This window comes from Calidris pugnax, unplaced genomic scaffold, assembly GCF_001431845.1.
Source record: "Calidris pugnax isolate Ruff unplaced genomic scaffold, ASM143184v1 scaffold273, whole genome shotgun sequence".
Classification (NCBI taxonomy): Eukaryota; Metazoa; Chordata; class Aves; order Charadriiformes; family Scolopacidae; genus Calidris; species Calidris pugnax.
Window position 1 is genome coordinate 3,499,008 of NW_015094508.1, and position 13,666 is coordinate 3,512,673.

Below are 13,666 nucleotides of genomic sequence, written 5' to 3' on the forward strand. Positions count from 1 at the left end.
AAACACAGGACATCTAATTGTCTGCTCATTAAAAAGAAAAACTTTCTCATGGCACATTGTAAACTGCATACTTACACATGCAAAAAAATCTTATCAAGAAAATAGGCTTAAAATATTTTTTTCATTCTTTGCTACTACCCAAACATTTCAGTTCAGGTCTCAGGTTAGGATATTTGCCTTTCAAAATGCCTTTCAACACTGCTTTTTCTTTTAATTAATAATTATATTTGCAAAACCTATCTGAAGTAGAGGTCCACTGTACCTGTGAAAGCAAAGGCATGCTAAGCAGAATTTGGTATTAACTTGTTAGCATGCTATGCAAACTTAATAAAATTAGCTATTGCAAAGAAGCTCTCTCATCTGAGAAACCTTTTAAAATCTGAAACAAGTTTATATTGTAGCTGTTACTTTAGCAGTGAAACCACATTTAAAATCTGAAACCTACAGTTCCCAAGAGCAAACCTGGTCAAACTGGTCTTTTGCACACCCAGCATAGAGATTCAGATACAGGAGTGATCACATAAAAATATTTAGATTTTTTGTGGGGAATCAACTATCCTATAATCTTTCAGCACCTGTTTTGTTAATTAATATTTTACCTAATGATTTCCTTTAAATAATCTGGCATTACTGTGTAGCACCAAGTCATAGTATACTGGTTTATATGTAAACATACCACTGCCACATGCTATTCCCAACTGCCTACTGAAAAGCCAATGACTTGTAATAGCAAGATCTAGAGTATAACAAACGTGCATTTGAAACATCAGCTAAACTTGGTCAAAGACATGGAATGGCACTGTGTTATTAGCATAAATGAGAGCAAGACTGAAATAGTTGTAAACCAGGATGTGTACACAGCCCTCGCCTGAAGTGATCCACTAGTGACTGTGAATACCCTGTGTAAGGGCTCCACGGATTAGTGATGGGGTATTAACAGATTTAGACATGCAGTGTGAGAAACCAGGATGTAAGTAATGGGCCTGGCCTGTCTAAACAAAGTGTGAGGAATCCTAAACTTTACTGAAGTCCTAACAACTTGCCTTCAAAACTATCAGTTAATGACTCCAGGATATGAGATATTGAAAAGAAATGTGTGCGTGTTGTCACTTTGGTGGGAACCAAACCAGAGAGCTGAGTCCTTTCCAGGAAAACACATATGATGCCACGAAGATGATCAGAGGGATAGAGCAGCTCTCCTATGAGAACAGGCTGAGAGAGCTGGGGTTGCTCAGCCTGGAGAAGAGAAGGCTACAGGGAGGCCTTATAGCAGCCTTTCAATATCTGAAGGGAGCCTATAGGAGAGCTGGAGAGGGGGCCTTTGCCAGGAAGTGTAGTGATAGGACAAGGGGTAATGGTTTTAAACTGGAAGAGGGGAGATTTCGATTAGATACTAGAAAGAAATTCTTTACTGTGAGGGGGGTGAGACACTGGAACAGGTTGCCCAGAGAAGTTGTGGATGCCCCATCTCTGGAAGTGTTCAAGACCAGGCTGGATGGGGCTTTGGGCAACCTGGTCTGGTGGGAGGTGTCCCTGCCCACAGCAAGGGGGTTGGAACTAGATGACCTTTAAGGTCCCTTCCAACCCAAACCATTCTATGATTCTATGCTTGTCAGGTAACCATTAGGAGCAAAATATTTGCATTATCCATCCACAGTGCATAAACCACAAAAGAAAAAAAAAAAAACAAAACTAGAATTATACCACCCAGAAAAACATCACCTTAGAATCGATTTGAAATCACAAAGTTAAACTCATTAGGAATCCCATCATACCCAGCAAGAAGCTAGAGTTATTGATCAGACAGGAAGCAAAGCAACTTTGTATCAGCTTTAGAGACCCCAAAAAGCCCATGTGTTTCACTTTTTTAAAAGTTTATTTTTTCAGGACAGTCAAATATAGAAGCAGGAATCACATACACACTGCTGCACCCCTAAAATCACTACTTACATGTTGATTAGCTTTGCTGTATCTCGTATTATGTACTGTAGCGTGCCATGGAAGACTCCGAAGTTCTACATATGCCAGCAGCAACAGTATAATACGTATTTCATAAGAAAACCATGAGGCAACACCAAGAGAAGAAAGATACTGCACTCTAAGAGAAAAGCCACGCTTTGCAGCACTACATCGAGTGGCAGAGAGTAGAGTGCCCTGGACTTAGCCCCAGGGTGATGGGAATGGAGAGTTCCATGAAAGCAGTGGAGCTGCAGCTGAAACATAGGCCTGCTGCACCTGTGGCAGCAGCACACTGAAGGCTGTAAGACACTGAGATTAGCTTGGTTTGAATCCAAACATAAGCACCTTAATACAGTATAACTGTATAAGCATTTCTATAAATGCCGTATTAACATTACTAGCAACAGCCCTGACACTCACTGTGCAAGGTCCCAGTCCTGATCTGTAAGGCTCATTATCAACTTGTTATGAAAACTGGCTCTGTGAACTAGACCTTGGTAGCAGGTGTCTCTCATTAGGACAAACAATTTAAGCATGAGATAAAAAAGGCCTTGAAAATGTGGACATGGACTAAAAGCAGAAGGCCCAGAACCATAAACAACTTATTAATGGTCAATTGCTGGTCAGTGAAGAAATGCAACCTCCAGAGCTGTGAAGGCTGTTTTTGCTCTAAGCAGTAGCAGCTACACAGGGGAAAAAAAAAAAAACCACAAAGAAAACAAACAAACAAAACCCCACAACAAAACCAAACCAAACAGCTGAGCAACAGGGCATGGCGTCTGCAGCAGCCTGGGAAAGTAACACCTCTCCAGCACCACACCACATGTAGTCCAAGACCAGGAGCATCAATTATTTTATAGAATATAGTTACAAAAGATCCCAAATGGAGGGAGGGTGGGGGTGGAGCATGGCAGAAGAAGATGCCTACTTCAATTTTGTTCCTGTCCTGTCATCCACCGCCCCCCCACCCCTTTTTGAGCAACACTTCAGTCAGGTCACCTTGACCTCAGCAACTAGGACCACCAAGAACAAAGATATCAGGCTAACTATTACGGTACTGGCTACATGGTACTGCATACTTGCAGCTAATATAGGATATAAATCAGATATAAGACTGGCTACTTTGAATACATAATGATAATGACACTATGCTATTAGAATAAACAAGGGCAAGACTGAAATAGTTGTAAACCAGGATGTGTACACAGCCCTCGCCTGAAGTGATCCACTAGTGACTGTGAGTACTCTATGTAAGGACTCCATGGATTAGTGATGGGGTATTAACAGGTTAGTGTGTAAGTACTAATGTATAGCGATAATTAATGTGTAAGAACTAATTATAAGCACAAGGCATGTTGCTAATGAATATCAGCCTAAAAGCTTTCATTCTAAAGTTTAAAATTGACCCAAATTGTCAATCTAAACTCTCCCATCACAGCTGTCTCTAATTCGTTGATATATATCAATTATATTTGTGTACATATAGTTCTATATATACACACATATATTTAGTTGTGAAAGAGTTTAGAAAGAGCCTAAGAACAACTTTTCTCCTTAAAAGGGAGCAACATAAAAAGCTTTACAAATATATTAGACACTAGTCTAATATATACAACCTGAGCTAATGCCTGGAGTTATGGGCTAGCAACTTCTGTTCCAACTGGCCCTTTTAAGTGAGGAACAGTGGACTTCAACTGAGTGGAAAGGCACACCAAGCAGGCTAAGAAGTGGCTGAAGTCAACCAGAATATTTGATCTAATCCACAATGACTGGAATTCATGAGGAACATGGCAAAAGCAGCAACTGAAGTGCATGCTTAAGGGAGGAGGACGAACTGGGAGAAGCAGAAACAACACTCAACTAGTCATCTCTGAAGAACTATTCTGAGTGTACAAACAGAAGTGAAAGGCTGTTAAGTTGGCAACTTCAGCAGGCAGCAAAACAGAGGATGGCCTGGTGCAGCTGTGTATTAGTAGATTAAAAAAAGCATATTCTGACCTTTTTACTTAGTGTTCTGGAAATACATATCGAAGTGAGGTCTGGCATTGTACAAATCCTCAAAAGAGATGTTGAAAGTGTCATTAATGGCTATCACAAGAGAGAACAATTAATCAACAGCAGGTTGCCTAGCAGGACTGTTGAGCAACACTACACCTCTAGAGGGGAGTGACATACGAACCAACTGCATCCATGAACAATAATCAACTATAAATCAATCTTAAAAAGATACATAGAAATTCAGATTGAGCAAGAATAAGGATTGCAAATACCACAGAAAAAAAATTGCTAAGCTATAAAATCAGAGCTTTAACATCAAATGCAAACACTGGAATTATTTAAGTCTTGGGATAGCATCCGTGAAAAATGCTCCACAGCATGATATAAAACATGTACAAGAAGTATGATTCTGAAGTGGATGTCAAATCACAAACACTGCTAAAATTTAACTAACTCTTAAAAAGAAAGTGGGGCAACAATATTCTAATTGATAATAAAAAGTTGACAAAAATTCTGTTGGATTACAGCCCTAATTTCAAGTGTGTAGTAACACATTATTATGTTCAAGTACTAAAGCTGAATTCTTCAGCAATATTAAGTAATTCTAAATATTTAGCTAATACACATTACTGTTTTTTTGACATCTTAATCATTATGAATTTTTCATCATAATATGAAGAACAGTCTCACCTGAGCTAATCTGGATGCGTATTTTTCCACTTCTGACTTAATTTCTTCATTACATATTAAGTAAGAAATCTTCCATTTTTCTACCCTGCCAAATAATTGCCTTTTGCTTCCCAAGGATATTAGCACTCTATAACTTTGATAAACACAGGGCAACATTCTGACATTTTCACTTTGAGCATTAACCCATTAACTGCTGGTTCAGATAACTCAAAGACATGTACAAATTTGTACAGACAATGTGAACACTAAAAATAATTGTCCAGGAGAATCACATCTTCCAAGCAGCTTCTGCCGGGCTGTGCCAGCATCAGCCCAGTGTCATTAACTCCAAGGCATCAACTCTCTTTTTCTCCGTCTCTCCTATTGCTCATTGACATTTTCTTCTCCAGAATACAATCACCTCGGGCCTTTCACATATGAGTAAGCATTCCTGACCACACTTGCCTCTGCATAGAATATCCATTCAGATTTCTCTCCCATTTAGCCAAGATTTTCTACCAGTCTGGATTTAGCTGCTCAATTATTTAAGGCACACACCAAAGCCTAAAGGTACTAATTGCCATGTGTCCTAAGTAAACCCCTATCTAGTTAGGGCTTGTATTCTACGTCTTAGTTTACCCAGGTCATCTTTTTGGTAGCAATTAAGGCTGAGGAAGCACTTTATCAAATTACAGAAAATGAATTATTTAATTAAATGCTCATCACTTTATACTACAACAGATTGTTTTCCAACCTCAAACAGTTGGAAATAATGTTTTCCTATGCAATTAGCAATTATTACAAATTTGCTGCTACCGTATTTCTGCCCAGGGCAAAAATTTATAGCTTAGCTTTTTTAGTAAAAGCTTTCACCAACTAAAAGCTATCAGCTCCCATTCAGCTTAATGAGCAACATACTGAATCAAACCAAGCAGGTCTGTTAGCAGGATCAAAGTTTGGAGCAGTAACTAGGAAAAAGCAAATCCACAGTTTAGGTACTTGTTACGGAGAGTTGATCCACTTCTATAAACTGCCACTCCAACTGCTTCCGAAATACCACGATGTCTCACATTTTATAAAATTTAAAAGAAACACATCAATGTACTGTTAATGTCAAGGTACATTTTTTAGTCTGCTTTGCAAGACAGGATTCTTAAAGCTACAAGAGTTTTAAACAATACTACTAAGAATATTTGTCTAGCACTGACATCTCTTTCAATTAAAAATACACTTCTTTATTCTGAATTTCACTGAATTTTTAGAGTTGGAAGGGACCATAGAGATCATCTAGTCCAACTCCCCTGCTAAAGCAGGACCACCCAGAGCTTGTCAGAGTATATTCTAAAACATAAGTATCTCTAGAGTCTTAAGTTTCCGAGAAAAAAGCTCTCATAGGAAGCTTCTGTACTTGTTTAAATGGACAAATATATGAACCATCCTCTGTTAACCTGTCAGTCTATTTTTAAAAACGTCAACCTGTACTTCCTCTCACAAGTGGCCAATTATTAATGGTGGCCAGTGTTATATTCTAAATAAACCAGAAATACTGCTAGAGTGAGGAAGGATGGCTGTTCAACTAACTGTTTTTTAAAAAGTGGGGTAAGTTTTTTTATTATTAGTGGCTGATTACCGAATAGAACTGTTTCACTTTTTCTTCAGACTATGTGTAAGGAAATGAGAAGTTTAAAATTGGAAACTGCCAGTTTAGCTCTTTCACATATAGTGTTCTAGTTCTTTTCCTAAACTGGAATGCATTTATACCACGCCTAATTTATAACATGAATATTTATTAAGTTCTTCAGAAGAACAATTTATTGTTATAAAAAAGCTAAGACAATTCAATAAGCTGTTTCAGGCAGATCCCAGTTTTCCATCTTCTTACCTGTACTGAGCTCCAGATATTCACAATCTATATTCAAGAAGTCTACCCTGTCAGAAATCCATTCTGAAGGGGAATGGCTTGCAACTTTAATATTAATATAAAACATTATTGCCATCATTAAGCACCAGTACTTTCTAATTACTGTTTCTGGGAAAAAACCTCTAGTTTACTGAAAATATCTCCATTATGCAAACTGAATTTATTGCTCAATCCTGGTCCAGGCACTTCCACAGAACTGTCTAAACATCTCTTCACAAGACAATAACAACAAAAGGTTCTAAAAAATAAGACTAATAACCAATAGCACGTTTCCACTAAGATTTTGACATGAGTATGTATCATCACAGTATAACCAAAACCAAGGAAAATCATTGCATCACAGTAATTGCATCTTGTTTAAACTACTAAATTAGAAATCAAGAAGATTTCCAAAATCAGTAATGCATACATAAAGAAGATGAAGACTAACCACTGCATTATAACAACATGGGAAGTATGAATCCAATCTGAAGAAAAACTGAAGTTCAAGTGGGAACATAAGTTTTGGAACTCTTTCTGTGTATGCAAGTCACCTCTACTGACAAAAAAAATACAAAGTTCACACATAGCTGATTTTAAGCACTCTTAAAATTTAAGAAGCATGACATTTCTCTAACCATTTTTCAAGATCCTCCATATGGATCCGTACTCAAGAGCTATCCTGACCAGCCAAATCCTTTCTGTAAAAAAACCTAGAACTCATGAGAAACAGTTGACTGTTAAGATTTGTAAACAGGTTTGAAAATCTATTAATATAAATTACCACCAGGATTAAATTAGTGCTGGCCTTTCTGTGAGACTGCCTGAAGCCGGCGGGGGGAGGGTGGTGCACACAGCAGATGACCTCAAGAGTTCCAGGTTAAGTTATTCTATGCATACTATATTATCCTTGATGTCTCACCGTTACTGCAAGTCACTCTCTACAAAAACCACGATGGCACTATCAGAACAAAGACAGTAATCAAAGAAAAGACAATAAAAGCTGAAAGGCCAATTTACCTTGAAGTTGGACTTCCAGCTCTACAGAGCATTTCTGTTTGTTCTTGTGACACAGCCTACACCTTCCAACTTCAAAGCCGAATCGCACAGATCCACCAATACAGGACTACCATCAACATCCACTCCTAAATCCGTACACAGAAGTCCCCATTGATTTTAGGAATGAAAGAGGGCATCTTCAGTAAATGCCATCTGGCTTTGACAACCAACTACAGCAGTAATTTTGGATTTTCAGGCTAGATTATTATAAGAAAGCATAGATCTATGTATATCTTTTGATCATACCCATAATTTCTTATTTCTTGACCACACAGCAGAACTTTTAACTTGAGTTCAAGCCTCCACTCTGTTATGAAACAATTTAACACCTTCAAGGTGTTTTTCCTTAACTGGCTAAAAGCAACTCAGTGAGCATCATGTACTGACTTTCATTGTCCTCCCCCGTAACTTAGTTCACACGGTCAGTTCCTGACAGTTCATTACTTGATGTAGTCCAGTGAGTACACAATAAACATTCATCCTTTAGTCCTCTATTCCAGAAAAAAAAAATCAGGTCTCTTCATTCCCAGGGGTTAAAACAGCATGTACTGCAACCAGATGCCACCCTTTTCATTCAATTAAAGACTACTGTCACAGGAACCTACCTGTTTTGGAGGAATGACATTATAATTCTACACTTGAAATACCTGAAAAAGCTATTTAAAGAAGCTAATTTAACAAGCCTTCCTCATTAAATAAAGAGGGTAGAGACACGTGTCATCTTACAAAATATAGAATTATCTGTCTATCAATCTCTGCCCAATGTGATAGGAATGATAAAACGAGCAGAAGCAGCTGTGGCTTTCTGAATGCAACTTTAATGTCCCCATACTATGACTTATTATTATGCTGATCTTCATTGCTAGTACAGTAAGACTACTCAGCGACAGCAGCTTTCCACATTTGTGCTTATACATCAACAAAACATGGACATTCTACACTAGTAGTAGCATTTATTACACACAGAAAATCATTTCATTCTTTATTGAATCCATAACAGCATACTTAATCTGAGTGCATAAAAAAAAAGCTTAATGAAAATCCAATCACCCTTTCCTACAAGAAAATTACGGCCAACAACCATCAAATCTCATACCACTCATGTCCTGCTTTGTACTGAAGGAAAACTTACTAAAATACACCAGGTTAGCAGATAGTATGCTTGACTCTAGAGGAAATCTAAACTTACAGTAGCGTGAAAGACTGTTGAAAAATATTCATGATAAAAATCAACTACATCAAATCAGTGCTACTGAACATTAAGCCAGTAAGAAACCTGACTTTACCAAAGTAATCACATGACAGAGTAAAGAGTTAAGTTCTACTAATAGCAGAAGTAGTTTTCACACATTATCACCTCAACATTTATTTTATCAGCTACTGGTGTTCTCCTATACATTTAAATACATACTAGTAAGCTTATAGTTAGTAAGACATTACAAGGACATGAAACTAAAGATTAACTATGTACTTCAGGAAGAATATTTTAAACATTTATCTTTAAGCATAACTCATTTTCTATTGAAAAAACATAGGTTAAAAAAAAATATTAAATTTGCTAACAAACATCAAACCAGAAGCATTCATGCTAAAATTCTGGCTTAGACGAATAACTCCTGAAAAAATAAGAGATGGAATAATAGCATGACAGTTTCAAAAGTAAATTTCTATATCCCAGAGAAATGAAATGATCCAAAAGTATTCAAGAAACCCTAATACTTATAAAACAATCACTTTAACTGTAGCTAAAAATAATTAACAGGAGTTTACTAGGTTTCAGAGATCCATCTCAAACCACAATCAAGCAATTAAATTGTCAAATACCACTCACAAAGCATGAGGCTGAATGAAAATGTAACAACTAAAACACCAGATTAACTTTTAGAACTGTGCTCACTTTTCATTCTGATTCCACAGTTTCTTTCCACTCAAAAATCTTAAGAACTGAAAAAAGTTCGGATTAAACTCCAAGTTACCAGATGTAACAAGTGCCAGATAGAAGAGGAAAAAAAGCTATCTGTAAGAAGCTCCAGCGTTACACGTTTCCTAGTCAGAAGTTAAGCTTGCCAACTTCCTTTCACGAAGTGCAATGTACCAAAACATTCCAGCAGCAATGGCAGCATCACTATGATCTCTCACTCCACCACTACAACTGGAATTCAGGCCGCTGAGGTGTGCTCAACAGCATGTTTCCAGGTGTCCCTTGATCCACCTTGTTGCCACCACCTTCCTGTCTCTGCCTGGTTGGCACATTAAGCCTCATGCTACCAAACTTGAGTGTTTTGAAAGTCCAGATCAGAGGTTGGTATTATTAGAGACTCCCAAAAGTACACTTAAACCAGAATTCCTAGAGATTGCTGTTGCCCATGATATATACCCAAATAAGTTAGATCTTGAACAAGTTCTAAAAGTTTAAGCAGTTTTAAAAGTTTTAAAATAAGTGAGGTGATCTGTTTAATTTTTAAATGACTGCAATACCTGACATTTAAAGGTAAAAATTTGCTTTTTTCTTCCCAAGCTTTTCTCCAAAACAGATACAGTTGATGCAATCAATCCAGTTTGTTTTGTTTTTCCCCAAGCCAAGATGTTTTTAATAAAATTCTATTTGTAAGCTGAATATTAGTAAGAAAAAAACCTTCTCATTTGTCACCCTTAATCCAGTTTGGAAAAAAACAAACACCACATTTAGTGAAATAAGAACATAAATAGTAAGATTTAATACTGCTACTCTAGGAACTTGTATGCTACACAGAAGTTCAGATATTTTTTCTCTAAATCACATAACTGGACTCACTATTGAACAGTAACACAGAAACACGCTTTTTTGGCAAGCGTAATTAATACATAATTCTGAAAGCCGCAAAAAGCAGATTTTTTTCTTTATCTTCTAAGGTCAATTCATCTTCATGAGATTTCATTTGTATGTAGGCTCTTTATTCTTACCAGTGTAATACCAGATCTTTTAGCATTAGACAAAAATAGCACCACACTAACTTGTTCAGAGAAGGAAGCACGGGATAGAACATTTTCTTTTGGAAATGTTCTACGAAGTCATGTTCAGAAAGTACAGTCAAAGAACTACTATCTTTTCTCTCTAGTGCAAAGTGTAAAGACTGTGACACATATTACCTCCTTTGGGAAGCTGGTCCAGGGTCCTAGACCAACCCCTGGAAAAAAACTTTTCAGCCTCCTGAGGCAAACTGTACCCCTACCCACAGAAACCTCTAATGTAAGAGATTAAAAGCTGCTTACTGCAGCCGCAAATGAGAACAGCTTGTTTTCTTATCAGGAACTCCTTGCCCTGCTCCACAGTGTTCCACTGATACCACTAATTTTCATAATAGATGACCTAACAGAATTTGCCATAGCTGTGTTTTCTTTCATCAGACATTAACCTACAAATTTGCAACACCTCAAAACATGAAAAGATGGAAATAATGAAATAGCACTTACTGTAATCACAGCCTTGCTCAGACAGATAGAGCCTCTGCAGCCATACTCCGTTTCATCTTCAGACTTGTAATAACTGAGTGTGTTGCTTTTCAGAACTACCCATCGATCCTGCCACCCATGAATGTAATTGGTCCACTGTAAAAAAAAAATAATTTCCAAAGATCATCTAATAGAAAAATAACAATAAAAGGCAGTGTGGCTAATATTTCTCAGGCTTTCAAGCACTAGCAGAAAAAAAAGCAACTTATTTTAACAGTTCTTCCCAGTTGAGAACACTTGGCTACACACTGGTGCTTCGGTCTTTAATCACAGTACAAAAATTATAAATTAAATACAAATGGAAACAAAACCATTGAAACTTATTTCATTATGCAAGCATTTCTTTGATCATCACTACCTTTTTTTGACAAAAAAAGCTCTGAGAAATAAGCTCTTTTCAGCATTTAACCATTATTCATCCTTTTGTAACATATACATGGGGGGGAAGAATGTCGAGTAACAGGCTTGCTTCCACATTATACTACGTGTATTAGTTAATGCATATCCCATAACTACATGTTAGCTCTAGTAATAACAAGAGGAGGTCTAAGGAGAAAAGTTCTATAGCTGAGAAATTCCTAACAATTTTCAAGTGTAGGTAAAACTTTGATTTGCTCTCAAAGATAAAGTCCTTTTTGATTTCTTAATACATTAAATCATTAAGTTCAGTATTTCTTAAAGAAAGCCTCAGCTGTGCTCAGTACTGGTAGCACAAGTTGTCATGGAGGTATATTATTTCATGCCTTCCTCTCTTCCCGTCTCTCATGTTCCCAACTCCTCCCAGGTGTGAAAGGCAGAGTCCAAAGTTATCTTGGGCAAAAGAGCAAGGGACAGGGAGGAAAGCACCTTCCCTTCTCTGGCAGAGCTAAGTGAGACAAATATAGCAGTCAATCTTGCATTTGCTGTTGCAATCAATGCTTGCTGTTGCAATCAAAATGTGCCATGTATTAAGAGAGTCCATAAAGTATACTGGGTAGGCACACCGTTTTAGCAAAGAAGAAGATGACTGTTTTTTCAAACATCTAGATTCTTGTGCTTCAAGAAGGACTTTTCCATGCTTATGTTCTTTCCTTGTATCCACCTTAAATTTGTCAGCAGGAAATACAACGGAAAAAACCCTAGAGTTCTGAAACATTTAAAGAGACCAGCAGGACGTTCTTCCAATAACCTTCTATTTTACCAAATTACTCTGTTTCTTTCAAAGCAGAGAAAGTTTCCTTCTCTTTACCAAAAGACAGAACAACTGAAACACTATGAAGTACACTGAGAACTGCAGCCTACTTATATTTACTTCAGAAGTATATTATACACACACAGTTATTAAAAATAGGTATTTCCTCAGTAGAAAGTTTGGTACGCTACCAGTTCATTTGTCTCAAGTATTACCAAGGCATCAACTAACAAAAGGTAAACTTATCCCTCAAGCATATTCACTGCAACAGGTTTCACCATACTTGACTATTCGGTTTACATACCGTGTTCTCACAGGAAAGGCAGAGTCAGCTACACTCAGCATAATCATCCAGAAAAATAAAAAGTTTGCACATACCTAAGTCAGAGAATGGCAGAAGCCATGGCTTCACATGCTATGCCAGTAAGAAACAGTACCTGGACTTAATGAAGTATTTAATTTGCCAACATAAAAATCAATTATATCCCACAAACACTAATGTTTCTAGTGATAGAGGCATCTAAACAACGGAAAACTTTGCAATGAAAAAAACCCAAACAATAAAAGTACACTAAACTAAAACCTTGCACTTTAAATGCTGTAACATCTCCCATTCATCTCACCCTCTCCCTCTCCCATACACTATCAGGAGCAAAAAATCTTACAAATGAAAGCCAAGACCCTTCTTTTCTCCTAACCGATCCTCTCATCTTTGGGGTTAGAAACATCTTCAGGCTGGAAAGAGTTCACCAAGTCTCTAGCAGAGTCCTGGACCCATTATGCCTGTTTTCTCAGCATCCAGGGCCAATTTATGATCTCTGTATCCTGTGACCTGTGCCTCCTACGCTGCCTTGTGTTCAGCCTTATCGTGGGGGACAGGAAGAAAATCCAAAACACAGTGTTACACAGTGTCTTAATTCTAAAGATGTTTCAACACCACTCTGAAGGCACTTTCTGTAATAATAACAAAAAAAAAATCTGCGTCCAAACTTAGCAATTCAATATTCAACTTTAAAGTACTCCTAGAAATAAAATTCCCCAGTATCATCCCACACCTACTTGCAAGTCATCTCATTTCCAGTGATAAAAAAGAAAAAAAATATGTTTATTTTTAAATAGGGAAACGAGCTTTAGTGCCATTTTCCTTCTGCTCCTCCCCAATCTCTTCGCTGCAGGAGTATTTCAGTGCCCAGTTTCGGTACTCGGACCGAAGCCTGCGCCTCTCCCGTGCCGGTGCCCGCTCCTGGGGGGGCACTGCGGGCCGTGCCAGCCTTCAAGAGCTCCTGGGGGGCCAGCGGGGTGCCGCGGCCGCGGCCAGGAGCCTGAGGCGCGGAGGAGACGCCCTCCCCGGGCGCACCCGGCCGCCGCCGCCTCCCGGGCCCGGCTCTCCGCAACCTCAGGCCGGGCAGCCAGCGGGC

General features: G+C 38.1%; 1 protein-coding gene across 2 annotated transcripts in view; it reads right to left on the reverse strand.

The window, feature by feature from the left end:
* The window catches only part of COL4A3BP (collagen, type IV, alpha 3 (Goodpasture antigen) binding protein), a 79,214-nt gene that overhangs the window by 64,647 nt on the left and 901 nt on the right, over positions 1-13,666 (reverse strand). For both annotated transcript variants that reach the window (XM_014964999.1, XM_014964998.1), the window contains exon 2: positions 11,039-11,173. In XM_014964999.1, the coding sequence (XP_014820485.1) occupies positions 11,039-11,173 (135 nt within the window). The remainder of the gene's footprint in view (positions 1-11,038; positions 11,174-13,666) is intronic.